The sequence below is a fragment of the Neopsephotus bourkii genome, unplaced genomic scaffold (assembly GCF_033783945.1).
Source record: "Neopsephotus bourkii isolate Nb327-2 ecotype Australia unplaced genomic scaffold, CSIRO-AGI_Nbou_v1 NB_951, whole genome shotgun sequence".
Lineage (NCBI taxonomy): Eukaryota > Metazoa > Chordata > Aves > Psittaciformes > Psittacidae > Neopsephotus > Neopsephotus bourkii.
In genome coordinates this window covers 1,985,841-2,013,745 of record NW_026901445.1, presented here as the reverse complement: position 1 = coordinate 2,013,745, position 27,905 = coordinate 1,985,841, and the positions used below count along the sequence as shown (strand labels likewise).

The 27,905-nt window shown below is 49.5% G+C and overlaps 1 protein-coding gene across 1 annotated transcript; it reads left to right on the top strand.

Annotated features, from left to right (window-relative positions):
- SCD (stearoyl-CoA desaturase) lies at positions 1 to 23,236 on the top strand. The gene is made up of 6 exons (XM_061358780.1): positions 1 to 396; positions 3,864 to 4,149; positions 13,548 to 13,678; positions 16,814 to 17,019; positions 18,113 to 18,345; positions 19,562 to 23,236. The coding sequence occupies exons 1-6, from the start codon at positions 370 to 372 to the stop codon at positions 19,759 to 19,761; spliced, it is 1,083 nt and encodes a 360-aa protein (XP_061214764.1). The 5' UTR covers positions 1 to 369; the 3' UTR covers positions 19,762 to 23,236.
- The last annotated feature ends 4,669 nt before the right edge of the window (positions 23,237 to 27,905 follow it).

Below are 27,905 nucleotides of genomic sequence, written 5' to 3'. Positions count from 1 at the left end.
GGCATCATGCGAGAGCCTGGCCCGCGCCATCCTCCTCTTCCTCAGCATCCTTCCTCCCGCCTCCCGGCCCGCCCCGCCTCCCCTCCCGGGCACGCCAGGAGCCGGGCCCCCGCCGCGACTAGCCGCCCGCCGCGCTGACCCCGCGCATCCCAGCCTCGGGCAGAGGGTCAGCAGGAGGCCGGGGAGAGGAGAGTCCAGCCCCGCCAGCCGCCAAGCGAGCAGCCCCGCTTAAATACCTCCGCTGCCGCCTCCCCGAGCCGCACAGCTCGCCGGGCGAGGGGCCGACAACAAGCAGCCTTCTCCCGTCGCCGCCGTCGGGGACCTGCGCACCCGAGCACCGCCGCCGAGGAGCAGGGACAGAGCTGCCCCATGCCTGCGCACTTGCTGCAGGAGGAGGTAAGCGGGGGGCTGCCGGCGGGACCAGGGGCTTTGTTTTCCCTTCGCTGCTTCCTCCATTTCCGCAGGCTCCGGCAGCGCTGCGCTGCTGGTGTCTTGGGGGAAGAAAGGTCTGGCCATCCACGCGTGTGCGTGCACTCACACGTATGCACACATATGTGTGTGCGTTTGTCCCCTCCGTGCCGCTTCCCAGTCATGAGGTGAAGTCATTCGGTGCTAGCTGAAGACATCACCCGAGCCTCACGGGGAGATGTGAATGAAGCGGGGATACCCGCCTCTGGGATTAGCTCCCCGGAGCCTGTGTCCTCGGAGAGACCTAGCATAAAATACAGGTTTATCCTGAAAACATCCATCTAAGCGTGCTGGCAAGGGCTGTTCAGGAAAGGCTTTTGTGCCAAGAGGTAGTGGGAGTTTCGGTAACACTCATGCTCCGGGTTGGTTTGTTTTTTTTTAATTTTCTTAATTTTATTTTATTTTCGTTTTTTATACGAAAGGGCTTTAACTTGCAGCGTTTTTAAGCCAAATGTTGCAGCATGGAGCGTCCCTAGGACAGACGCAAGGTGAAAGCAGGCAGCTGCCCAGATGAAATGAATGACTGTGTCTTCATTGCCTGAGCCAAGCAAGCATACAATAGGGAGACTGCCCATTTTTGGCATAACAAGGTCTGAATAACAAGCCAGCACCAGGAAGATACATAGAGCTGGTTTGATCTTCAGAGTTTTTATTTTTGCCCTCCTGGCAGCCACCCTTTGCCCAAGGGGAGGCAGGGGCTTAATTCCTGGTGTTCCTCTGCTCGCCTTCTCATCTTTCCCCCTTCTATCCCAAAGAGTGGAGGTAAATCACAGCTTTGCTCTCTTGCCTGTCACCAGCATGCGGGATTTCCCCCGGCCCTTTTGTGCAGGTGGCATGACCTTTCAGGGATGCTGTGATGTGAATAATTTTACTCCTCTCCCCACCTAAAATGGATGCCAAAGGCAGTGTGCTCAGCCCAAGTTTCATAGTCTTGGCATGTATTTTGGGGCATATCCTGGAGGCTGGAAAGAATCCTGTCCCTGGGTCACGCTGGGCATATTCAAATATACTGGACCAGAGATTCAGTGCCCCGGGGCCCCTGGACTGAGCCCAGTGTCAGAGCCTTTGAGCTGCAGTTGGTTGTATAAGATGGCTAGGTGCCAGGATCACCTATGGTGTATTCAGTGCTGGGGAGGGGTGGTGGAGGTGGGGGAGCACATCTGCTCTGCAGATGAGAGCTGTGAAGTCACTCAGAAATGAGGGAGAGCTCATGAGAATGATTTAGCTGGCTTCCTCCCCCTCTCAGCCCTAGACCCCAGATCAATCCCCATTCTATTTTCGTTGGTAGGAGATGCAGAAGCCACCATGGCCATAAAGGGGTCAAAATCCTCTTTCATTCCCCCTCACTTCATTGGTCTCCAGCTAAATAGCTGCCCAATCTCCCTCTTCCCCCCATTCTCTCCCCCACCGAGTCTGTAATGGTGGAGCTGTGTTTATAGCCCATTTGATTAAAGAGTAGTGTATATGTGAGAAATGACCAGTTCACCAGTTTACACCAGTTCAGTGTATTCCAGCAGCATGGGTGTGCTGGTAAAATTCCTCATGTGGCTACTAGGACTCTGGAAGAAGCCTTTTTTTTTCCTCTCTGCTGTTTTCTTTGCACTCTCCCTCCTCCTCCTACTGCCCCTGTGTAACTTTGACAGTGACATAAGCTATCGCGGAGGACAAAAATGCAACTCCAACCCCACATTCTTACTCTGGGAGCAGCATGTCCATATGGGGAGCGTTACCCGTCTAATTATACCACCAGATCTCTGCTGGGAATTTTTCCTGCATAGACAAGTCTTAGGTCTTTTTGGTAGATTGTCTTCCAGCCAAGGAAGAAAACAGTGCCTTCGTTCCAAAATGCCAGATGAGAATATCTGACACTTTGGAATGGACAGGACTTTTCCTTGCCTAATCTCTGGATTAGAAGGAATTTCTCACGGCTCTTTTGGTGGGGGGTGTGTTGCCTCTAAACTCTTCACCAACTCAGAGTATCATATCCTCAGAACATTAAGTAGGAAAGCAGGCAGAGCCAGCCTGTAGCCAGGATGCAGAGATGCCGGGCCCAAGCTCAACAGCTGCCTGAGTTCAGTGAAAGCAGCAAGATACTGTGTCCAGGTTTTTTCCTTTCTAACCTTTGATTCCAGAAGAAAAACGAGAGCTCCCTCTGTAGAGATCATTTTACTTCCCAAGCCTGGGGAATCTGTCAGCTTTGCCAGCTCCTCCCTGTAGGAAGGTATGTCTGTAGCCTTCTAGTTTCTACCCTTGGGAAAGGGAGGAGTTGGGGTGGCCACGTAAGCTGCCTGGCCTGATTTTAATGCCTCCCTCAAGTAACTAGGCCATGGCAGGTCGGTGGTCTCTTGTGACTCCTGGGTGCCTGCATGGCAATCTACTGCTAGTTCAGGAGATGCCCCTATTGGGAAAGGAGCTTTCCTGCTTGGCCATGCTCTCTCCTGTGGCCCTGGCTCTCACATTCCTGCTGGCTGACCTTTAGTGCACATGGAGGCAGCAGTGCAGGCCAGAGGGATGCAGGTTCCTGGGAGGTCATACGATGGAGACAGCATGCCCTCCCACCACTTGCATCCCACATGCTTGGTACCCCTGGGGTTGAGCTCCATCTAACGCTTGGGCTCAGGCCTGACAAAGGGCTGTGAGCACCAGTAAGCACGTGGCTGTCATGATGGAGATGGAAATCTGTGATTCAGGGTTCAGTGACATGTCTCATTAGGGTCAGTCCTGCCTGCTCCTTTTGTCATGCATGCCTGATTGGGCAGGCTGTCCCTCCGCCAGGGCAAACAACCATGTGTGGAGGGAATGTTGTGTCACAGTTATCAGTCAGAGCCAGGAGCCAGGTTGAGCCAACTTGCTGCTTAAAACTTCCTCTCTGCATGCTGGTGGCCTTGGCTCAGAGGATTGTCTTCGCTTGCCTCAGTTTGCCTGTGGGTGGAAAGCGGGACAGGGATAAGAGGCTTAGCAGTAGGCGTGGGATAGAAGCTGTAGATCTAAATGGAAGTACATCGATTGACTGCTTCCATCCATTGATTTCCAAGCATGTTGGTCTTGCCACATCCCAGCCTGGAAGGTGAGGCCTGCAAATGATCTCACCAAAGCCACTGGTGGAAAAAAAACTGGCTTTCAAGTCTTTCTCTTTACTTTCTGTACCCTGGCCACCATTCACCTCCTCTCTCTGGAAAGACCAGGCTCCCTTTCAGGCCATGACTCCATGGGAGTAGAGTAGGCTCTTCCTGGTGCCAAGCTGAAAGAATGGAGCCTGCCAGGTAAACTGCAGGCTGCGAGTTTTGGAACTGCCAAGCCTACAGGCTCATGTTTCTATTCCCTGCACTGGTAACCGCGAACTTTTTGTTTTGTTTCTTTTCTTTCTTGAAAATGTCAATTGCTGCCTCTCCAAGGAGTTCTCCTCCGGTTCCAGCACCACCACTGTCGGCACTGTCACCTCCCGGGTGACCAAGAACGGGGATGCCATCATGGAGAAGAATGTACTCAATCATGAGGACTTGGCAGGAGACCGGGGCATGATAGATGATATCTTTGATGAGACCTACCAGGAGAAAGAGGGCCCCAAGCCTCCCATGCGATACGTCTGGAGGAATATCATCCTCATGAGCCTTCTCCATTTAGGGGGCCTATTCGCATTGACACTGATACCTTCTGCAAAGATCCAGACATTGGCATGGGGTAAGCACATTCCTCCATTTGTTTATTGCCATCTGCAAACCCCAAATCTGTTGGGTGGCATTTTGTCTTCTCCTCCAGGCCCACAGACTCAGGGAGAAAAAAGGAGGAAGTGGAGGTCTCTTAGAAGCAGCTGCTCAGCCAGCTTTGTAGCAGCCTGTGGGAGGGCTTGATAATGTCTCTAGTAAGGTCATGCATGAGAGGGGAGGATTTGGCAGGGGACTGCTTGGCTGCTTAAAGAACAAACTTAATTCACAGGCATTAGGCTTAGAAGTAGCCACTTGTGGGAGGAAGCACAGAAAATGTTTGATGGAATACTGTGACAGTCCCAGAAAGTTAGGAAGAAAGATGCTAGCAACAGCACTTTAAGGAGTGACTGGGGAGGTGAGGTACAGAGCATGATTTGGCATGAGGCTGCTGCTCAAAGATAAGAGCCATTCCTGTCCTTACCAAGGGAAGGTAGATCCCACAGAGCCTCCACATGTGTATGAGGAGAGACAAAATAGAGTTGTGCTGGAGATAAAAGTCAAGAATCAAGCGTGAAGCTCAGGTCTTTTGTCATTCCTACAAAAGCACAGATTAGCCCCCATCATCTCGGAACTAAGCCTGACAACTTTCAAAATATAAATAAGCAGCTCTCCAGGCAGCGAATTCCAGTGGAAAGCACAACCCAGCAGAAGGTAGCTAGGCGAAGCTCTCCCTTCTCAGAGACCTTGCCCTGGGCAGGAACCAAATCTCCTCTTTGAGTGTCTGAAAGGCAGCTGGGCGCAGGTCCCAAGCTGCAGGGGAGCTTCACTTTCCACCAGCCTTTGTGTGGACCTCTGGAGGAGTCAAGAAGCCAAACAGCTCCCAGTGGGGAGGTTGAGACTTTGCGTCCAGCCCCTGCCTTCCTGTAAAACAGAACATCCTAAAATGAATAGCGACAGTTTAATTTGAGACCTGCTGGCACGGCTTTTGCTGTCAGTGGTGCTCCTGCAGAGTACTCGGCTGTGAGCAGCATCCTGGTCAGGCCAGCTGTGCACAGGCCCTGGAGCAATCCACAGGGTCTGTCACACTGTCAGTGTGTCCTCCCAATGGCTGTGAGCAGCAAGCTTCACAGTGGGACTGGGAAAGAGATGGCTCCATTGTACAGCCAGACTGACTCTTCTCCTGGACCATCTCAGGCTCTCACAGGCAGAGGGGATGAGCATCACTAGAGGCCCCTGGACTTGGTCAGAGGCAAAAGCAGAGGCACCAATGTGTTCCCTGTGCAGCCAGCATGGCCTTTCTGGGGGGGACATTAAGAAAGAAGACTTTGCTGGGCCTTTCCCATGTGAAAACCTGGCAGGCTGCACATTTCCTCAACGTGGTAGCACTGGGCAGAACATGCAGCCTCAGCATGACCTTGGAGGAGCATTCCAGGGCTCTCAGTCCTGCTGTGAGTCCCATGCCTGGGATTGCAGCTGGAGGCTAGGCAGGAGCTGCTGTCTTCTCTCACTCACTGAGCTGACAGCCTGGGTCCTTCAACCCCAACCCAATACGTTCAGGGCACTGGGGCAAGGTGAGTTGGGTTTACTGTTTTCAATTCAAGCTGCTGAGAGGCACTGTGATTTCCAAATCCATCCAGCCCTTCTCGTCGGGCTCCCCTGAGATACTTGAGTAGTCTTGAGTATCTTGATTCAGACAGTTAGTGCTGCTTTGCATTCTGGTAAGCCCCACTCACCCCAAAATGGTATCTGAGGCAGTCTTTACAACCATGTGCTTGTTCAGGATGTCTGTATGGCATCCCATGGCATTTTGTGGGAATGTGCCTTGCTTTTTACCTGTTGCCATTCCTTCCTGCTCTCCTCCTTCAGTCAACTCTGATGTGCCAGGTTGGATAAGGCTTTGAGCAACCTGGTCCAGTGGAAGGTGACCCTGACTATGCTGGGGGGAGGGTGGAACTAGATGATCTTTAAGAAATGCCAGTTGCTCTCCTGCCACTGTGAGGCACTACAAGACTCCTTGGTGGCTTCTGGAGTCACAGATGTTCTGGGAATGGTAGATAGACATGGAATTTGGGGGGACAGCACTGTTCTGGACTGGCCGAAGATCCACCCTGCCTTACCAAAGCTGGAGTAGCCCCACAGAGCTCCCTGTTATGCATCGCTGGCACCTGTTCTAGAAAAGGACTATCTTCCATGCAGCCAAAACAGAGCTTTCCCAAACAGTCCATTCTCCTCTCCAGTGCTCCTCCATTCTCCTCCAAATGAGAGCTCAGACACTCTGGACCTCCACAGGTCTGGTGCCTCAGCAAGACTTCCTGCTCCTTCATGCACTGCCCTTTTCCCTGTTCATACTTTTCTTTAGCATATACAAGGCATTTGTGGCTGTCATCACAGCGACTTGCTGTTATTTCCCCAGCACCCACTTGTAGCAAGGAGAAGACTTTGGTTCGCATTTTACATACAAGGATAGAGCAGCAAAGACACTGCTCCCGGCAATACAGCTTGGGCTTAGGGCAGAGCAGCTGTCAGTGGTAGTTATAAAATCATAGAATCATAGAATAATTAGGGTTGGAAAGGACCTTTAGATCATCTAGTTCCAACCCCCCTGCCATGGGCAGGGACACCTCACACTAAACCATGTTACCCAAGGCTTTGTCCAGTCTGGTCTTGAACACTGCCAGGGATGGAGCATTCACAACCTCCCTGGGCAACCTATTCCAGTGCCTCACCACCCTAACAGGAAAGAATTTCCTCCTTATACCCAATCTAAACTTCCCCTGTTTAAGTTTTAACCCATTACCCCTTGTCCTGTCACTACAGTCCCTAATGAAGAGTCCCTCCCCAGCATCCCTATAGGCCCCCTTCAGATACTGGAAGGCTGCTATGAGGTCTCCACGCAGCCTTCTCTAGGCTGAACAGCCCCAACTTTCTCAGCCTATCTTCATACGGGAGGTGCTCCAGTCCCCTGATCATCCTCCTGGCCCCTCTCTGGGCTTGTTCCAACAGTTCCATGTCCTTTTTATTTGAGGACACCAGAACTGCACACAATACTTCAAGTGAGGTCTCACGAGAGCAGAGTAGAGTGGCAGGATCACCTCCTTCAACCTGCTGGTCACACTCCTTTTGATGCAGCCCAGGATACAGTTGGCTTTCTGGGCTGCAAGTGCACACTGCTGGCTCGTGTTCATTTTCTCATTGACCAACACCCCCAAGTCCTTCTCTGCAGGGCTGCTCTGAATCTCTTCTCTGCCCAACCTGTAGCTGTGCCTGGGATTGCTCCGACCCAGGTGTAGGACCTTGCACTTGGCATGGTTAAACTTCATGAGGTTGGCATCAGCCCACCTCACAAGCGTGTCAAGGTCCCTCTGGATGGCATTCCTTCCTTCCAGCGTATCAACCGAACCACACACCTTGGTGTCACAGGCAAACTTGCTGAGGGTGCACTCAATCTCACTGTCCATGTCACCAACAAAGATGTTGAACAAGACCGGTGCCAACACCGATCCCTGAGGGACACCACTCATTACTGGTCTCCAGCTGGGCACTGAGCCATTGACCTCTTTGTGTGCGGCCATCCAGACAGTTCTTTATACACCAAGTGGTCCATTCATCAAATTGATGTCTCTCCAATTTAGAGACAAGGATGTCGTGTGGGACAGTGTCGAACGCTTTACACAAATCCAGGTAGATGACATCAACTGCTCTACCACTGTCCATCAGTTCTGTAGCCCCATCATAGAAGGCCACCAAATTGGTCAGGCAGGATTTCCCCTTAGTGAAGCCATGCTGGCTGTCACCAAGCACCTTGTTGTTTTTCATGTGCCTTAGCATGCCTTCCAGGAGAATCTGCTCCAAGATTTTGCCAGGCACAGAGGTGAGACTGACTGGTCTGTAATTCCCCGGGTCATCCATTTTCCCCTTCTTGAAAATGGGGGTTATATTTCCCTTTTTCCAGTCATCGGGAACTTCACCTGACTGCCATGATTTTTCAAATATGATGGACAGTGGCTTAGCAACTTCATTTGCCAGCTCCTTCAGGACCCACAGATGGATTTCATCAGGTCCCATGGACTTGTGCACGTTCAGGTTCTTAAGATGGTCTCGAACCAGATTCTCTCTTACAGTGGGCCCAAGGTTTTCATTCTCACAGTCCCTGTGTCTGCCTTCCAAGACTTGGGTGGTGCGCTCAGAGCCTTTGCCAGTGAAGACTGAGGCAAAGAAGTCATTCAGAACCTCAGCCTTCTCCAAATCCTGTGTAGCCAGTTCTCCCGAGAGCTTCCTGAGGGGGCCTATGTTGTCCCTAGTCTGTTTTTTATTTGCTACATAGCTGTAGAACCCTTCCTGTTATCCTTAACATCCCTAGCCAAGTTTAATTCCAACTGGGCCTTGGCTTTCCTAACCTGGTTCTGGAGCTGCTGGGGGTTTTGCTTGTTTCTTTGTTTGTTTTTCAGATAATTTCTTCCTTATGCTATGTACATATAACATAAAATTAACATGGCCCCAGATGTTCTCTGCTGTGCTGCTACAGCCAGCTGTGGTGCCTGGTAGCTGATTATCTGCCTTCTATATAAGGACCAGGCCCCTGGTTATACCCTTTTCATCCAGGCCACTGTCTCCTTGATGTTCCTGTCCCTCTGAAACCAGTTATGTTGGTGACTGTGTCCTCTTTTGTTTTCATTTCTCTGTGTGCTAATTCCTCTTTGTCTTTCAAGCTCTCCAGCCCTGCCTTCATCATTGTTTGCTGTTCAGCACTGCTGTGTGCATTGTATCCCCTGATCTCTTTCTGGTACAGAGCTTCCCAGAACGAGCTAGGGTTGTTGATCAGGTGAGAGCTTGCCATAATGAGAGCTCTCCAAGCCCTTCCAGCACTGGCTTTTTATCCAGCTCTCTTTCTATTTACTGTCTTCTCCACTGCACTTGACGAAATCTTGCTCAGTCTTTTCAGGGATCACAGACAAGTTTCGCATCATTTGCCAAACAGCACAGAGACTGAGTCTAGAAGGGCAGGATGCAAAGGGGATAGACAGTTTCTTCTCTAACTGCTTTGACCCTCCATGGAGTCACAATCTGTAGATTGTCTTCCTGGCCCTCTGGTGCAGCAGACTGACAATATTTGTCTTAACCCCTGTTGGCCTGGCAAACAGTGTCTATAAAACAGTGACAGTTCCTCCTGACATAGTGCTCATGTGTGAATGACAACACCTCATCCCCCTTCAGTGTCAGAGGTGCCAGAAGCATGAGTTGATACCATTTTTTGTTGCTGCATCATCTTTGGTCCCAGGAGAATCTTGCTCGATAATGTAGGCAAATCTGACAGCCTGAAAATCTCACCACCCGGGATGTGTCCAGCAAAGCATTTACAGAAGGTTTTTGTTACATTCGCATCAAGACCGTGCTGGCAACACCTTCCCACTTAGTGTCCCCTCCAGGCCTAACTAGCGGATGGTGTGCTTCTCCTCAAGCGTGCAGGGGAAGTCAGGTTTTAGCAACAGCAGCTCCTATTGCTTCCTCTAAACACTGTTCCCCTTATGCTGCCTGCACATGTTTCCTTGCTCTTGGTATCCTTCTTCTGAGATTAGCAGGACCCACCTGGGTAGCAGTGACTAGGAGGCATGGAGGAAACAGTCTAAAGCTGTAGTTTTCCCTTGCACTGAGCAAGAAGCCCAAGGACATCTGCTAGAACAAGGACACCTCTTCATGTAAACATCCGTGGTGTTAACTGTAGGTGACAATACCTTTAGCACATTCCTGGCTTCCCATCATAGCTTGAGGTCTGAATCTGGGCCTTAAAGAGGTAAAGGATAGTGAGTCATACAGACAGGACTGAATCAGGAATATTTTGGGTGTAGTTTTTGAAACACTGAGTGCATATTTCTGCCAGTGGTCATAATTTTTTGTATCCCAGTTAAATGTGTCATTGGGAAACATCACCGGTGAGTTGACTGTCTTTTGGATCTTGGATACTTCAAAACATGGTGTGGAAGAGGACTTTGAAGCCTCAGCTGATGGAGTCTCTAAGTCCTTCAGTTTGGAGCAGCATCACAGGGCAGCTGTGAGAACCTGTGCTACTTTATTTCACCTTCTCTACTCTTTCCAATTTCATTCTTACTGGATGATCTTAAACGAATTTTTCTTCTTCCCTGTGAGAGATGCTGATTCCCTGCCTATGCAATGATCATTATTGTACCTGTTTGCAGGGATGAGCACTGAATCATTAGGGAGCTGTATTCATCTGGTTTCCACCAGACTTACTGTCACAACAATTCTTAGGCATGGCTGATGGAGCTAATAGTCCTCAAGTAGGCTTTAGGGTTCTGTGGGGCTGGATGCCACGTAAGCATAGACTGAGAATCAGCTCCTTTCACACAGAAAGTGTCTGGTCCTTAGATAAACTGCAACTGCTGCATATGGGCAAGAGGCAGGGCAGCACAGGAGTATAACTGGAGAGTTGTGACCATTGCAGTGGCCTGCAATGCAGCTCCAAGAGAAGTCAACAAGCTGCTGAGGCTCACGGGCTTTGGATGAAGAACATGACTGTTCTATGCCAGGGCACCCAAAAGCAGGGGGTACTTTCCCAAATTTTTAACAAAAGCTTTCAGGTAAGGCTACCTAAAAGCAAGTACTGGTTCTACTGGTTTCTGGGTCGGTTGGTGTCCCCACCACAACTGTTTTGTTATTCCCTGTGCTTGCTGATACGTCTTTGTTGCTGGCATCATCTCCTGAAGGGGATATCTACAGGCAAATTACCTATATAAACAAGATACAGATGAGTTTCCTCCTGCAAATCTTAAATACCACAGTCCTCAGCCAGAGGCATCTTCCTGGAGGCCTCTTTCACCAAAAAATTCCCAGTCAGCATGTGAAGATTCACCAGAGAGGGAAGCCTGAACAGGGCTATCGATAGGGCCTGTACTCACCCAACCTGGAATTTACGTTCTCGTGCTACTGAAGACCATGAAAGATTGCATAGTTCATTTCTGTCCCCAGTGCACCATTAACACATGCCTCCTTGCTCCACAGTGGAAATCTGGGATCTTTCCTTATCAAGCTGCACCACACATCCAATGCAAGCTGCCGTTGTTTATCCTGGACTCCCTGTATGGTGTTTCTCATAGAGTCTGTATAGGTTGGAGCTTAAATCCTGCTCTCAGCTCTGCCATAAACTGCTTGTCACCCTTAGAAATCTACCTCAGCTACTGAGGTATGCACAGTAGGTATAAAGCTTCCCAGAGGTGCTATGAAATGTGGTTTGCAGGGTATATAGCTGTTTATGATCAAGGGAGAATGGTGGTGAGTCACACTTCTGCTGCTAGTAGGAAGTGCCTGAAACATGCAGGAGTGGGTTTCGTTGTTATTGTAGTGTCTTAGACCAGAGAAGTTCTGCAAATTGGAGTCATATGTTAGGTGCTTTTTCAAGGTTTGCTTTTCTGTATGAATCTGTGGGGATAGTGACTGGTTTAAAATGGGATTTAAAATCTAAGACAAACAGGGAGCTGGTCATGAGCTAGTTCATAACTTTCAAGCCCACATCATTTTGCTTCAAGGGGTTCAGCATAATTACCTTCCTGTCATTAAGACCAAAGGGAAACCTGCTCCAGCATCCCTGCCTTCACCCCTTCCAGGCCAGATCCCGCTTCATTTGCATGCATTTTCACCCCTCTTCATGACCAGTGACTGCTTGGCCCCTCCAAGACACCACAGAGGTGCTGGGAGACACGAGGCAGAGGTATGTTGGTCTGAGGCTTGCGCTGTATTTGGCAGCAGGTGAGAGAGCCACAGGAGAAGATGAAGAAGGGAAATCACAGTCGGATCAGCAGAGAGAGAACATCACTGTTACACAGCAGGATGGGAGCGAGGAGGGTTCATGGAAGTTTATGGGGCCAGAACAGGATGTCAAATCAGTCGAGACAGGCTTTTAGCAGGTAAGAGATGAGGTTTGGAATTAAAAGGAGGTGACAGGAGGAAGAGAGAGCAGAGGATGATAGAAATAAAGCCTGGATTATTTTGAATGAAAGAACAGGGCAACAGTGCCTTGTGCATGTTTCAGATCTCTGATTTCAGACAAGTTTCTGGCTCAGTATCTGTTTTTCTGGGTTCAAGATAAGCTCAGTTAGAGCCATTTGGCTGGACTGAATAGTATTGTCAAGCATTCCAGCAATTCCTCTCCTTGGGTTTATGTGTAAGAATAAGGAGCTGTTTTCATGATTGATCCAATTGGCTGAAATCTGCAAATTTTACACGAAGGGAAGAGTTTTTCCCTAAGGGACTGATAAGAAGGCATCCTCTACCCCAGGAGACTGAAGGTGGATCAGTTGACCTGTGCACAGATGTCCCTCTCAGTGTCTGAGCTTGCAGGGCAAAACAACTGCTGAATGCCCTCCATCATTCTGCCAGACTTCCTGACCTAGAAGCTTCCATGAGAAAGAGTTAATTTCCAGATACAATTTTCTTATTCCCAGCATCCTAGTGCAATGCTACTATGCTTGTAAGTGTCTTTTCTCCATTTTAGCTCTAGGACAGGATGCTGGGACCCAGGTTATATTCCAGACGTCTCAGAAGGACATGTGGGGGAACACACAGCCCAGGGCAGACAGAAACACACGATCCAGAGGGAAAGGGATGTGGTTTTTACTAGCTGCCAGAAGGCATACCTTCTGACCTGTGTGGTGAAGGAACACATGGAGCAGCCTCGAAGCCCAGCCACATCTATTTCTGCAATGGGCATGACTTGCAATGCCCATGTCTGCTCTCACAATGAATTGTTGGACTTACATACATGGTGCTGGAGCTGAGCAGATGGGGGGTCAAAAAGACCCTGGAATGGGAATCTTTAGGCAGATTTTAAGTGGGTGGTGTAGATGAAGGTGAAGCCCAGGCTTCAGTAGGATGGTAGGTAGATCTTCTAGCCAGCTTCTGCTTAGAAAGGGAGCAGAAGAGAAGCCTACCCCTGGTCTTGAGCCATCCCCCCAAAGATGGGGGGATGATGTAGAATCATCTACCAACATGAGATGAAAAGAATGCAAATGAGATGTAGTGAGGAGTGGTGAGATAGGTTATTCAGGGTGGGAGGGAAGGGAGAAGCTGTTCTGAGGTTGACTGCAGAGCTGTTACCACAGGGCTACATGGAAGCAGTCACTTTATACAGTCTTGATCCTACACCATGACAGATGGCACAATGCTGAAGAACCAACCCTTGTGACAAGTCTTGAGGAGAGCCTCCTCCCTTGTCAGAGTTGAAGAACTGAAGTGATTTGCTCCATGTTGCTTATGAAGCCTGTTGTAGCTTGTGTACTCTCACATTGATTTTCATTGCCCTGATCTCTGCTCTCCATGGGTTTCTCTCTTGCTTATACAGCTTTGGGGCAAGGCTCTGCCTGAAACTCTGCTGCAAGCTGACTTGCTCTAACTGTTGCACCATTTTCTTTTCCTCTCCAGCCTTTCTGTGTTTCCTGCTGAGTGCTCTTGGGATAACAGCTGGATCTCACCGCCTCTGGAGCCATCGGTCCTACAAAGCCACGCTGCCCCTGCGGATCTTCCTGACTATTGCAAACTCCATGGCCTTCCAGGTAAGCACCCCCTCAGTGTGCCTCTGTTCCTCAGAAGGAGTTGCTCCCCTGAACCCCTGTCTCAGATATGTGGCACAAGCTGATGGAGAGATTTCTCCCTCCTACTACCTCCTGTTAGGAAACAACCTGTCCTTTCCGTGCTAGAGACTGTCTCATTGTCTCCACTTTGTCCCATCAGAGGGTGACTCTGAGAGGAACTGGGTGAGGAGAGGACTGTTGGCCAAGACAAGGGCTAGGAAAGTTCTCCAAAGCAGGAATGTACCCTTTCCCCCAGGTGTGGTCTCCCTATGCTTGCTCCTGTTCCCATGAAAGGCATGAAAGTGCTAAGTGCTCTCCTAGTGTTACCTCACCCTCCTCTTGCTGCATGGCTGATAAGGGGGGAAACATCTGCACAGCCCAGGCAGTCAGGCTGTGGAATTTGCTGTTGCAGAAAGACCAAGGACTTACTGAGATTATGCAGTTAGGGGGATGCGTCTCTGGTTCAGAAGAGCGATAGTTATGAATAACCCTGTTATAAGTCACACCAGTGGCTTCCAGAAAGTCACCCCAGGTCAGTGATGTTTCAAGGAGAGAAGGGTTGGGCCCAAATGACTGTGGGCAGCTGATAAACACCTCAGGATATTACCTAACCACTCAGAGAGTACTTCACAGTCCACACAGCAAACAAACTGGGACTGTAAAAGAGATGGCCTTTAAGAAGTCAGAGTGAAAACCCAGATTGGCACAGCACAGAAAAACCCTGGGGGCCTCTTGGGTTTGCTGCTGGAGGCAGCTGTAATGGCACTCTGTCCTCCAACTGTGCTTGAAGGGACTTCATACAGGCTTGCTCGTCTGTAGGAAGTAGTCAGGAGGGTGGCAGGGTGCAGCACTTTCTGCTAGAAAAAGGGGAAGAGAAAAGCATCAGTGCTGTGCCCCTCAGTAATTCTCCAGCTGAGGTATGGGGGAAAGGTAAAGCCCAAGTGGACCAAGTATTTTAGACATTATCTTGTTTCTCCCCACTGTGTAGCCATAGAGGATATCACCTCATTGACATGTAATGAAAACAGGCTGGGGATGGAGTCTGGGTTTTTTCTTAGCCTTGAAAAACTTCCTAAAACACCGCTGACTTTCCTATTCTCTGTTAGTACCAAACCAGTCTTCCATGAGGAACGACCAAGGTGCTGATTCCAGCACCTGGTCCAGCACTCAGCAAGAGAACAGGATGGGTTGCATTGGCTAGTCCTGTACAAAGACCATCTTTCTTTCACAGGGTTATAGGGCAGAGGGGGAAAGAATTTGCTGAGCTATTGCTGTAGTGGACAGGAGTAGACAAAGATGAGAGACAGACAAATATTTCAGCTTCAATAGGAACTAATCCAAAGTTTTACTGAAAATTCAGTACTGTTCCCTGTGTATTTATTTTTTTTTTTCTGAACAGTTAGTTTCAATGAGATCCAGAGGAGGTTTATTTTCAATTTATCTCCTTCCTGTTAGTGGCAGCAGCTCTGAGGCCAGACCAGTAACTTTTAAGGCCAGAGAAGATTACTTATTCTGAGGTCCTCCACAAGATGCCTGTTGGCTGTTCAGGGATCTGAGGCTTCTGATTTCAGAGAATTTGGGAAATGTGCACCTAGTCACCTCTTCCACCTGCAAGACAGGCAGCTGCAGCACAGCAGAAGCTCTTCGGGTTACAGCCTGCAGCTGGTAACTCCCAAGGAAGGAGGCATTCTCCTAGGTTTTGCTTGCTGGGCCAGGAAAGCTGTGATGTTCAGACAGTGTTGAAGCGAGAGGTGGTCCCAAAGTAAGATCTATAGAAAGATAAAAGGCTGGACTTTCTCATGTTACATGACACTGTGTAGGGGCTGGAATATGAAAGGGAAACCTGGGGCACAGGTGAAACATTTCCTACATGGGTACTGGTTGTATTTCTCTTCTCTTTTTCTTAGATAGGGAAGGTTGCTGAGCTACCCTCTTCCGGGGGAATGCTGAGTGGCCACGCTCTAGCTAACAGCAGTGCATAGATCAGATACTCTGAGGTGTTCAGGATTTGGCTGGAAGGAAGGCAGCTGTTCCCAGTATTTGGAAACAAATGATAATTGAATCCTGGCCCATGTCTATCACTGGCTTGTTGCATGGCCTGCAGGTAAATAATGTTATCTCAGGTTAACGAGGAACAGTTACAGCACTTGACATGGACTTGAAGAGTTGTTTCTCTGCTACAGGTTCCCTGTGCGGATAACTCTCTTGGTCTTTACAGGCAATAAATAGGGATGATTATGCCACTTCCCTACCTTCAAAGTGTTTTGAGGAAAAGTCCTATGTACTTAGTAGATTAAGGAGCCTTTTGTGTAATACAGGCAATAGAGGTGGGCTTGGATCTCTGTTTCACCAAAACCTTGGTATAAAGGAATGAGCATCAGGCTCATTAATATCTTCTCTTAAAATGGACTAAAGCAATCATTTCGTAATACAAATGATGGAAGATTTGACATTTTCCAAACTATTGATTTTCCAGCTTAACAGAGTGGTTATGGGGCTGAAGGGGGATGATTTTGACAACTGTCATTGAAATGGTGTATTTATTTTATTTCTGAAGAGGTGTCTTAATTTTAAGACTGTTTTGATTTCCAACTGAATAAAAAAATAACAAAACCCTTGCCCCACGTTTAACAGGTCTGATTTGGCAATCCCAGGAAAAGCAAGGCAGGCTGACCCATAGAAATGTCAGGGTGAAGGCAAGGGGCAGGTTGATCAATCCCAGCTGGCACTGTGTAGGGATGGGGACAAGTGACCAACAAGAATGTGTGAGGGAGGAGGCACTAACTGGCCACTGGCAGGGGTGGAGGAACAGGCTGACCCGTCAGAGCCTGTGATGCTGCAGAGGATGTGCAAACCAAAGCTCTAGGTTAGCCAACTGAAAAGATGAAAAGGCAGCCCACAAAAGAAGCAGATTTCAGAGAAAGCTGAAGAGTGAGCAAAGAATACCCAAACTTTGTTTTAAAAGCCAAAAACTCCAAATGCTAATGAAAGATTAAAATGACTGATACAAGTTCAGGTCAATGGGATTTGGGTGTATAAATGTTTTAGGCCCTTTTATCAATTTGAAGAAAACTTCTCCCGCCCTGGCCCTTAGTCTCCACTCCGGTTGCCTTGCAGAATGACATCTATGAGTGGGTCCGGGACCACCGTGTCCATCACAAGTTCTCCGAGACAGATGCGGACCCACACAATGCGATGCGGGGCTTCTTCTTCTCCCACATCGGCTGGCTGCTGGTGCGCAAGCACCCAGATGTCATAGAGAAGGGCCAGAAGCTGGATCTGAGTGACATAAAGGCTGACAAAGTGGTCATGTTCCAGCGGAGGTGAGTGGTGGGTTCAGCCTCAGCACAGAGCCACTGTGGGATGGAGCAGGGACCCCACAAGTGCTTTTGATGGAGCATGAAGGGATTAAGGGCATTGTGAGAAATATGAGTCTTCAGTCTGCCCTTTGCAGCAGGATGAACTGTGAGAAATAAGCTGTGCCACTCCTATAGGAAGCACTGAGTAGCTAGTGATGCCTCCAGCCATCCCACACCCCTTTCTTGCCCACCTGTCCTTTAGCATCTTGCCAGCAGCAGGCTGAGCTTCCCTCCACAAAACACCTCCATGCCTTCCCTGCACACAGCCCAGCTGCTGCTTTGGCTGGCCCACAGCCCACCTGCAGGTGCCTGCGGGCCATCTTTGGAGATGATGTGGTGTGCCTTCCAGGAAATGACTCTGGCCCCTCTCCCACCAGTCTTCTGGAAACAGTGTGGTGAAAGAGGGGTTGAAAGTGAGGACATGAAAGAGGCATTAACCGGGAAGGACAGTCTTGTTTTGCTGGTGCCTCTTGGATGGGGTATCTCTTAACTGCCTGGGGCTACAGTGGAGCTGATCCCCAGAGGAGGTGAGCCTGTTACTAGGGCTTCAGGGATGGGGAACTGAATCCATATAGTAATTACCCTCGGCAGGTCCCTAGTTCAATCCCACACACATCACGCAAAAGTTTATGGCTTCCCTCCTTTTTGTGTCTGTGATTTTTCTCATGGGTGATCAGAGTGGTTTGGCTTTCTCTGCTCCCATGCCTTTATTGTGAGAGACCCCACATGCTCATCTGTTTGATGGCAGAGGAGGCCAAAAGCAGCAGCTGGTGTCTGGACTCATGGTGATTGGGATATTGCTTTGTGCACATGTGAGATTGAGACAGGGAGAACAGGACTTGACTTTGAGTTTCCTGACTGGTGATAAGACTTGGGAGTCTGCAGGCATGGCTTCTGCACATCCAGGACAAAAGATACAGGTCTTAGGGGTAAGGTATTTCTGCACTCAATTCTCCCTGTATAGCTGAGTGTAAATCCTCTAAAGGTAGGACTGAACCAGCCCTTGCTGTCCTGCTGCCACCACTGAGCGCTTTCCTCCTGGTCCCTTCCTTTCCAGATACTACAAGCCCTCGGTGGTGTTGCTGTGCTTCATGTTGCCCACCTTAGTGCCCTGGTACTTCTGGGATGAATCCATCATCATCAGCTTCTTCATTCCAGCCATCCTGCGCTACACCTTAGGGCTCAATGCCACTTGGCTAGTGAACAGTGCTGCCCACATGTTTGGCAACCGGCCGTATGATCAGTACATCAATCCACGGGAGAACCCCCTGGTCAGCCTGGGGGCTCTAGGTATGTTCAGCATCCATGTCTTTTGCTGTGGGTATACTGTAGAGTGTGGACTGCCCCTTGGGACTGCAGCTGCTTCTGGGAAGTTCTGTGAATGCAGGTGTCCCTATTTTCCCCTGCACCATTCCCCTTCAGCCTTTGCATCCGGGGGTGTTTCCCAGGCTGGCCAGTGAGTACATAGGGCAGTGGGGTTATCAGCTCCCACCAACTTCTTTTTAGACTGGAAATGACTCTGCTACACTTAGCACCTCCTTATCTCATAGCAATATTTTATTTACCCTGCTTGAGGGTCTCTGCCACATTCATCAGACTGAAAAACCCATGTTGCAGTCTCTGCTTATCTGTCTTAGATTTGTCAATTTGAAAACCAGCAGATGCACATTTGGACATGTTCTCAGGGCAGCTGATGATTTTGAAGGTACTTGAGGATAAGACAAGCCAGATCATCTCATGTGTTTTCTGAAATTTTGGGGCCTAGGAAAGTATACCCCCGGGTCAGGACTTGCCCTGATCTGTTCTCCCAGGCCCAAATCCCGAGTGGGTTTGCATCACTGTGTATCACTGGGGCTGCACTGATTTCCACCTCTGAAGGATCTGCTCCTGGGTTTTTAACAGGGAGGGGTTTGAACTACAGAGACTCAGGAGGGTAGGAGCAGGAGTCCAGGCAATGTCACTGAAGGGGTGAGGGAGCACTGAATACAGTGTTATGCATCTGGAGCAGATGGTTGCTGATGGGTAGATCGCGTAATAGAAGTCTGTCTGCATTATTCCCATCTGGAAATGTCCTTTGGATTTGGCATTAGGACTGCCAAGTTTTGCAGAAGTATTTATTAGCCTTGCTTACTGGGGATTTGCTGCAGGTCTAGCTGGTAGCTGAACCACCACTAGGTTTCTCATGGTGGCAGAGGAAAAACTGTTACGATTCCCCTGGTGTTTTGGTGCAATCGGTGAGCCAGGGCCTTTCTCAGTTCCTCGCCACCCATTCATTTTTCAATAAAGTACCACAGGTCCTCTGTGACTGTCACTGCCTCATTTGGGCTAGCCTGGGCATGCTGGAGCACACCCAAATGAGGTGGGGTAGATTGCAGAGGCGAAATTGGGCTGAGAGGAGCCTGGACTCAATCCAGAGCCTGCTTCAGGAATGTGGTGCTTTGGGCCAAGTTAAAGGGGCCATCAATCTAGAGCTCTGCAACATCCTCTCCCTGGTTGTGTTTTGCAGGAGAAGGCTTCCACAACTACCACCACACCTTCCCCTATGACTACTCCACTAGTGAGTTTGGCTGGCGCTTCAACTTAACCACAGCCTTCATCGACTTCATGTGCCTCCTGGGGCTGGCCAGCGATCGCAAGAAGGTCTCCAAGGAGGTCATCCTGGCTCGGAAAATGCGGACTGGAGATGGGAGTCACAAGAGTGGTTGAGTTCCTGCTCCCTTCACACACACATCCACACCTCTCCTTCCTCTTTTTTTTCTCCCTTTCTCCCTTCCTGACCCCTCTGAACACGCTGGACAAAGATATAATGTTCTGTTTACTGACTACTGAATAATGCTACCAGTTTGCTTATGATAATGAGTTTTAACCCCCCTTCCATGCTGTATTTTACATGATGTACTTAAGATCTAGGACTCTGCCTTTTATAACACAAGGCCACCCCTTTCCCTCCTCTCCTTCTTCTTTCTGTTCTTTCTCTCCAGCCCCCACACCCCAATTCCCACTGCTTTATGTCGTCCTGGTCTCTCCCTGGCATAGGAGCTGGTAGGAAGCAGCCTGGGGGAGGCCCAGTGCAGCCGGCTATATACTATGGAGTTAAAGGAAGCCTGCACCAGCCAGCTGAAGAGTTGAGCCATAGTCAGTGGCCTTCTCCCCCAAATTCTTTCCTCTGTCCCTCCTCCTTTCTGAGGGGCTGCTGACAGATGTGGCATGGCTAAACTGCTCTCCCTGGGAAAAGTAGCCCCATTCACTTCTCTTGCCATTGGAAAGAGATGTCTCTTGCAAAGTGTTCTCCCCCTCATCCCTATGCACAGCCTGTCTGGCTGGGGAGGAGAGAGCCCCCAGAATCTCTCAGAGCTCCAGCCAGGTCCATCAGTGGCCAGGATGTGTGGTGGCCACAGCAGGCACTGGAGGGGGAGCCTTGGTGGCCTTATTACCTCCTTCCCCTGGCATCACAGCCTCCCTCCCTGCACTGCCTGCTGTACCCTGTGATACCAGGGACTGAAGGCAGGGCCACAGTGATGAGGGGGATAGTTGGAGGGGTGTGCCAGTGGTGCCATGGGATGGCACCAGCCTGGGGTAGTTTTGTTCACCACCGCCACTGAGAATTTTGCTGGTGAATAGGACTTTGCCAAAATAGATAAGGGGAGAAGGATGTAAACCAAAGCTCCATGGCTGAGTTAAGCTGCTTTATGTGCTGGAGAAACAGGGTCCCCACTGGGTGGCAGGCAGGTGTCCTGATGTCCATGCCTGCCCTGCGCCTTCACATCCTGTGCTGAGTGCAGGGACAGGGTAAGGGAGCACCTGCAGGCATAGGGAGGAGAGTATCTGCAAGAGCATCCCTCCATTATCAGGGGCTCTGCTCAGTCGATAAACAAGTGCCTGAGAAGCACCAACACAGGGCCAGGTGGCACAGGGGCTCAAGGGAGTCAGGACCTCCAAGATGAGACACTGCTGCCAGTGTCTGCCAGCTCCGAGCTTTCCTGCCCAGGGCCCACTGGGGTCGTTTGCCATTCCCTGCTCCCTCCTAAGTCCCTTATCTTGCCTCCCAGCCCCCTCAGCAAGCCATCTCACCACCTCGCTCCTTCACTGGCGAGACAGGCAGCGAGAGTGGCTGCAGAAAGATCAGTTATATCACTGATATGATGTGGGCATGAAGCTGGAGAGTGCTGGGGAAAAAATCCTTGTGGGTGTTGTTTCCTGTGAGTTGCAGAGACCACAGGTTGAGTTCAGGCAGTGGGTTAGGTTCTGGGCTTGTGGCCCGTAAGCCCATCACTGGGATGAATGTGCTTCTTTTTTTCCCCCTTAACTCTCCCCATTAATATTAATTTTTATTATTATTATTAGTTGTAGTAATAGTATTGGTTTTGTTGCTTAAATGCATCAAATGGAGCTGGAGGAAAGCACAAGAGGTGGGTGGAGTGAGGTCATACTGGACAGGGGTTTGCAGCATCTCCCTTATTCAGGCAGGCCACGGAGGGCAGAGACAGAGCAGATACCAACTTCCTCACCTCAGCTCTGACACGTATCACCCAGGAACATTTCACAGGAGCGAGTCTCTGCACCTTTGCTTTCTCTTGCTGCTGTGAAGCTCACTGGGAGCTAGGACAGCCTATGATGTTCTTAACAAAAGCATGCTTGTTACTCAGAAAAGAAGTCCTTCTCCTCTCCGTTTCTCCCCCCGCTACCACCATGGCCTTGTTGTTGCTCAGCAATGGGACCTGTCAAGGTTTTGAGACATTAGTGGCAATGTGATGTTCAGCCAAGGGTACACCAGGGAGGGTACAGAGCAGGGAGCCCTTCAGTTCCCAGTGTTAGGAGATAGCATCCTCACTGCTCTGGGGCTCGTGACTGCCTGGAGACTGGCTGAAGCAAAGGGGGTTGTGGCTAATATTGTATCTTACCACCGAAAATGTCCTCTAAAAAAGGAAAAACTGTTAGCTCTGTAATTGCAGGCTCGCTTGGCCATAGTCTACATCTCTCTGAACTCACAGAAGTCTCCAGAGAGGATAAGTTTGCTTCTGCCAGTAATTTGAAATGGGTATTGGGAGGGGAGAAGGTGAGGAGAATGACTGCCTTGCTCCTGGTGCCCTTAAGGTGTTGTGTGACATACCCCACAGTAGGGAAGCATGCTGTGACATGCTGCAGTATTTCACATCCTCTCAGCAGAGAAGCAGGGTTTGATATCAAGGGTTCCTTTGAAATTTCAATTGCTGATTTGGGTCCATAATCTGGAATTAGGATGGAAGCTGAGGAGTATAACCAAACAGTCCTGGTGTTTGCACAGTCACTTTAACAGTAGACTGGCAAATATCTCTGGGTGCCTTAAATCTTTCTTTAATATACATAGGAGTATTGACAGCTATTTGCCATAATTTTTTTTTTCTTTTTGCTGAATTATGAACATTCGAGGGGTTTCTTGATTATTTAATTGCCTACATTGAACTGTGGGTGCAGGTGATTTTGAATGTATTTGAGTTAGAATTTTTGTTAGATTAAGAAACAGATACAACACTTTAAGTAGAACTTTGAGATATATATATATATACCTATAAATATATATATATATTTTTGGTGGCATGTTTGTATCCTGGATGCGTTGTCTGTATGTTTAGCTTAAATGAGTCTGTAAGAGGAGGAAGCAGAGAAGGCAGCAGTGGGACCTTGTAGCTAGAGCAGCCGTTCTCCTGGGACTTGTTCCCAGCTTAGCTGCCCACTCACTGCGTGACTTGGGACAAAGTGACTTAAAAGCTCTCGGTGCCTCAGTTTCCCTATCTGTCGCAGGGGGTTACACCCTGCCTCCCAGCAGTGCAGTGAGGCCGAGCGTGGAGGAGGGACGCATACGTACCACACGCACACCGCTGCTGGCAGAAGCATGGACTGGTTTGTTTTCCAAAACCATTCCCAGCCCCGCTGGTATTGTGAAGCGCAGATGTCCAAGTGTTGGGTGTTCAGGGAAGGATTGGAAAGTTGAATCTGCACATTGTCTAAGCTCTGTCACTGTTGAAATGTGAGTAGGATACGGTTTTTCACAGCGTAGGGATTTCTGCATAGTAGTATCTCTGTTTTGTGTACTGGAAAAGAAAAACAACTTTTTGAAATAATTTCTACTAATACAGAAACAGATATCTGGTTGTGCTGATCTGAAATTTTATTTGTTCGTAATAAAAATGTTACTTTAAAACTTGTTGTGCTGATGACATGGTGAGCTGGGCTTGGCAAAGCACACGATGCCCCATCAGGATGGATAACACTATGCATTACTGTTTCCAACCCATCCTCCCTTCTAGGAGAACAAGGAAAAAACTCCTTTGGCTCTTTAAGCACCATGAATGAGCAGATTATAATGGCTTTCATACTCCAGCGCAGCCCGGGCAGGCACACCCCGCCAAGGCTGCCCCTGCACAGCGGGGTTACTACAGGTTAATTCCAGCCGGTGCCTCTTGCCAGAGCCTTGCGGCTCATGGATATACATGCAGCATAACACGTAATACCGGCAGCCTGTCTCCCAGCCAGGCACGGCCGCCACCACGCCAGGCGGGTTCATTAACCTCAATGAGGGGGAATTTTTCTCCTGCGGGAGCGAGTGTCCCTGCTCACCGCACCCCTTGTGCAGCTGGAGGGAAGGGGGAAATCCCTGGACCAAATCTCATCGATGTTAGCTTCCCTGTTTCCCCCACCAGACTGCCTAATGAACATCTGATCATAGTGGAGAATAAGGCCATCGCTGCATGGCACCAGCCCGCTCCATGCAGTAGCACGCAGAGGGGACAGCCTTGTCTGCAGCAATACCACCACCTGCAGCATCTGGAGACCCCCTATCCAGCCTGTGTTTGCTGGTGTTGCCAGTTCCTTGCAGCTGGCATGCCAAATCCCTCAGCAAGACTGGTCCATGCTTTTGTTTCCAGCTGTGGCTACTGGAAAGTCCTTTGGATGGGAAGGCCAGAGCAGTGTGCAGCAAAACAGAGCACGAGGGACAGCAAAGGAGGGAGGGAGGGAGAAAGGGAGAAGAAACCTTAGGGAGGAAGATGTTGGCTCTTCCAGCAGCCACATTCTCCCAGGTGGAGGTGTGCGACTGCCCTGGGCTCTGGAAAAAAATCAAATGAAATGCTGTGGCTCATCACTGAGGCATAGAAGTACATCCCTGGAAGTGACACAGAGCTGCTGCTTCGGATAATCCAGTGCACTTTTGATCCCAGCTACGCTGGCACAGCCTCTCCTAAAACAAGTGAAACACAGAAGGCAAATCCTCAAACCTCCTGATTATTCAGCCAAGTCTAAAAATAAAGTTAATGATCCCTCGGTCTGGACTTCATGAGAGTGGAACTCCAATCTCAGCCTCTCCCTCTTTGTTAAACACTATCATTAAATCCCCTGCCCAAAATATGTTCTCCTATACTACCAAGCCCTTCAGCCATAGCAGCTCAGCATTCTGAGCTCGTTTCCTGAGTGCTTTACACCAGTATTATTCCCGGTTGCCTATGTAATCCATGAATTTGGGTTGCAATTTCAGTGCTCCCCAACTTTGCTTCTCTGAAGACGTTCCACCCACCAGGGAAGGGGAGGGAAGGGTTAACACACCAGCCAGCTCTGCTGGGTAGGAGAGGACAAGCAAACAAGTGCCTGCTTGTTCAGACCCAGCTGAGGGAGCTCAAGGAGGGTTGGAGGCCTTGGTTGCTGGCTGTCAACAGTGAAGCGGAAGGTTTGCTGCATCTTCTCAGTCCAGGCATAGTACACAGGAGATGCCAGTGTGGTGTTTGGCTGGGACACCAGGTTCCAGCTGCAGCCCCCACTCCAGAGTCAGGATGCAGTGAGCACAGCTGTGTGGAGCCCTGCGTATCCAGGCCAGGACCCTGGGAACAGGTTCCAGAAAGGTGCCCCAGGGAAGGCAGTGGTCCCACAGAGAGCTGCCCAGCAGTAGGGGTAGGTGCCAGTTCTGCACGAAGCCATGTGCTCCCACCAGTGAGGAAACAACTGCTGCTGACCCTCCAAGGAGGAACAGGGCAGCAGGAAGGCTGTGTGACCTCCTGGGGAGCAGGGGGAAAGCTGTCCCGAGGCTGAGGAGGGGAACAAAGTCCCAGGAGAGCGCAGAGGTGGCACCACAGCAACCCTGTGTGCCAGAGGGATGGGGTGGGTGACATCTGGTTAACACCTAGCCAAGTAGCCTGAGCACTGCCACAGTGGGGCCTCCTTTCCTGGGGAGCTCAGCGGCCACCCTGCTCTGGTGCGCAGCGCTCTGGTGTATGGCTGCCATGGGCGCCTGCGGCAGTGTGGGTGCCAGCCCGTCCCCGAGGGTGTGCCCACAAGCACTTTTGGCCAGAGATGCCGCGTTTTGCTGTGCCCCTTGCCCGGCTGCCCAATGCCAGCAAGGCCCTGCTGCAATCCCCGGTGTGGCCGCGCCGCAAGCGCCTCACGCAGCGCAGCACAGGCCAGCGAACGGGAGAAACGCGGCGGCAGCGACCGCGGCCTGGGGTTACTGCCGGTCACCCGCCCGTGTTTACCACCGCCCACAGCGCCTGACCTGCGCCGGCCAATCCGCGGCGCCGCTCGCTCTCAGCCGGCCTCACCCGAGCCGGGGCACGGCGCATGCGCAGCAGCGCGGTGTGTGTGGGCCCGTGTCTTCTGCCTGAGGCGCTGTGCGCGGTGGGTGTTGCCTCGCTCCATCCTCGTGGGCCGCAGGTGGGAGGAGGGAGCAGGGTGGCAGCAGGGCAGTGCTCTGGAGCATCTGCCTCATGTGAGAGCTGGGAAGACTGCGAGGGGATCTCATAGTGCATATAAATACCTAAGAGGCAGGTGCCAAGAAGATGGTGCCAGACTTTTCAGTGGTGCCCAGTAGCAGGATGAGGAGCAGTGACCATAAACTAAAACACAAGAAGTTTCACCTCAACATGAGGAAGAACTTACTTACATTGGGGGTGGCAGAGCACTGAACAGGCTGCCCAGGGGGGTTGTGGAGTCTCCCTCTGGAGACGTTGAAAACCCATCTGGATTATGTGCCTGTGCAACCTGCTGTGGGTGCCCTTGCCTTGGCAAAGGGTTGGACTAGATGATCTCCAGAGGTCCCTTCTAGTCCTCGTGATTCTGTGAGATGACCTTTCCAACGGGGCAGCAGCTCTTCTGCCACCCTTGGTGAGCATCACCCATTCTTAATTCAGCACAATTGCTCCCAGCTGCTGTCAATGTTAGCACTTCCTCATAAAGCATCAGCTCCTGGAGTCATGGGAAGTAAGGCACTTCAGCTTTCATTTATAAACGAGCTCTTTTTTTAGCTTTAAAAAGATGGTATAAAAAATGAGGAGACAAAAGATTATAGTCCAGTATGCATGTGGACACAGGATGCACATAGCCTCAGTCAAATACGTATACATACACCTAAATAAACACAAGTCTCAGTCATAAAGTAGAATAACTTAGATTTGGGAGAGAAGCTTAACATATTAAATATTAGTTGTGTTATAATCTGGTCACTTTGTGTCTATACTGAAAATTGGCATTACATGAAAACAATCAAATTCTTGCTTACCCAGAAGTCTTAACTCAAAAAGCAACCTGTAAAGCTATGCCTTTCATTTCTTTTTAAACTGCATGGAAAGATACAGCACTTTGCAGAACAAACAGTATTTCATAATGGAGACAATTGTGACGACAGCTGTTACATGCCAGTTTGGCTCTGTAACAAACACGCATCTGCTTGCTTTACTTTTTTTTCAGTTTTCCTAAAATAGCTTTTTACAACCCCCTGGTCTTCAGCACTGAGTCTGAAGAAATGCCTACCAGTTTCGAAATGTCTGTAACCTTCAGTAACTCTATAAACCGACTGAGCAAAATTGACATTTTGACAAAATGATCATAAATACTTGTCCATTTGTTTCACATTCTGTCACACTTATACATAAAATTAATGGTTTCTAAGCCAATCACCCCATTCTGTGGTGTGATTAAAGGAGAGATTTCTGCCATGTGATTTTTAACGTTCAGAAACAGGAGACTTACACAGTCATAATATTGCTCTTTTTCCTTGCCCTTTTTGAGCTGCCCAATAAAATAATGGTGATCCAGATATCATGCACTTGACTGTTATTTTATCACCTAAAATAGATGTGGCTTGACCCTGAATCCCAAAGAAATTATGCTTAGATACAGGGCTCTTGGGTGACCACTGGGAAGTGCATCATTAGAAAACCAAGAAAATGAATTTAAAAGCCCTGCAATACTGCAGCTGGGACTGAAGTCAGGATGTTTTCCTACCTCAAGCAGGTGTCAGAGTGTCAGGCTACTCTGCACTCACCTGCCCCATGTTGCACTGCAGCCAAAATTCTTCTGAGATGACTTAGAGTTCTGGTGTCTCTTTTCAGAGGGCAAAGATGGTGGGGGCCACTTTCAACTAACTTCAGCAATTTTAGACTTCTGTATTAAATCCACTCCAGTTAAATAAGCATCCTTTAGAGTCAAGAGAGACAGGGAGGTGTTCGCGCAGTGACTCACAGTAGAAATCTGAGATACCTGTTTTAGAAAAGGGTGAATCATCTGCTGGTGCTGCATCTGGAACTTCTATATACAGATACCTGGATTAGTTGTTGGACGCCTACCTTTATGAGTTTGGTGCAATGAGTTCCACGCCTGGATTTTAATAAGGAGAGCCCTCAACTCTCCAGCAGCAACCCACAAAAGTGCAGGCTTGGAGTGCATAGAGCAAGAAATATGTCATCTGAGGCTTCTTGGTGGCTTTGGGCTGTGACTCAGCTTCCTTGTTGAGAGCTAAGGAGGTGCAAAATGCCCCAAGAATTACTGGAAACTTGGAACTGGAAAATTTTAGATGTGCTTGACAGATATGAGGACTTTTGTTTTTTTAT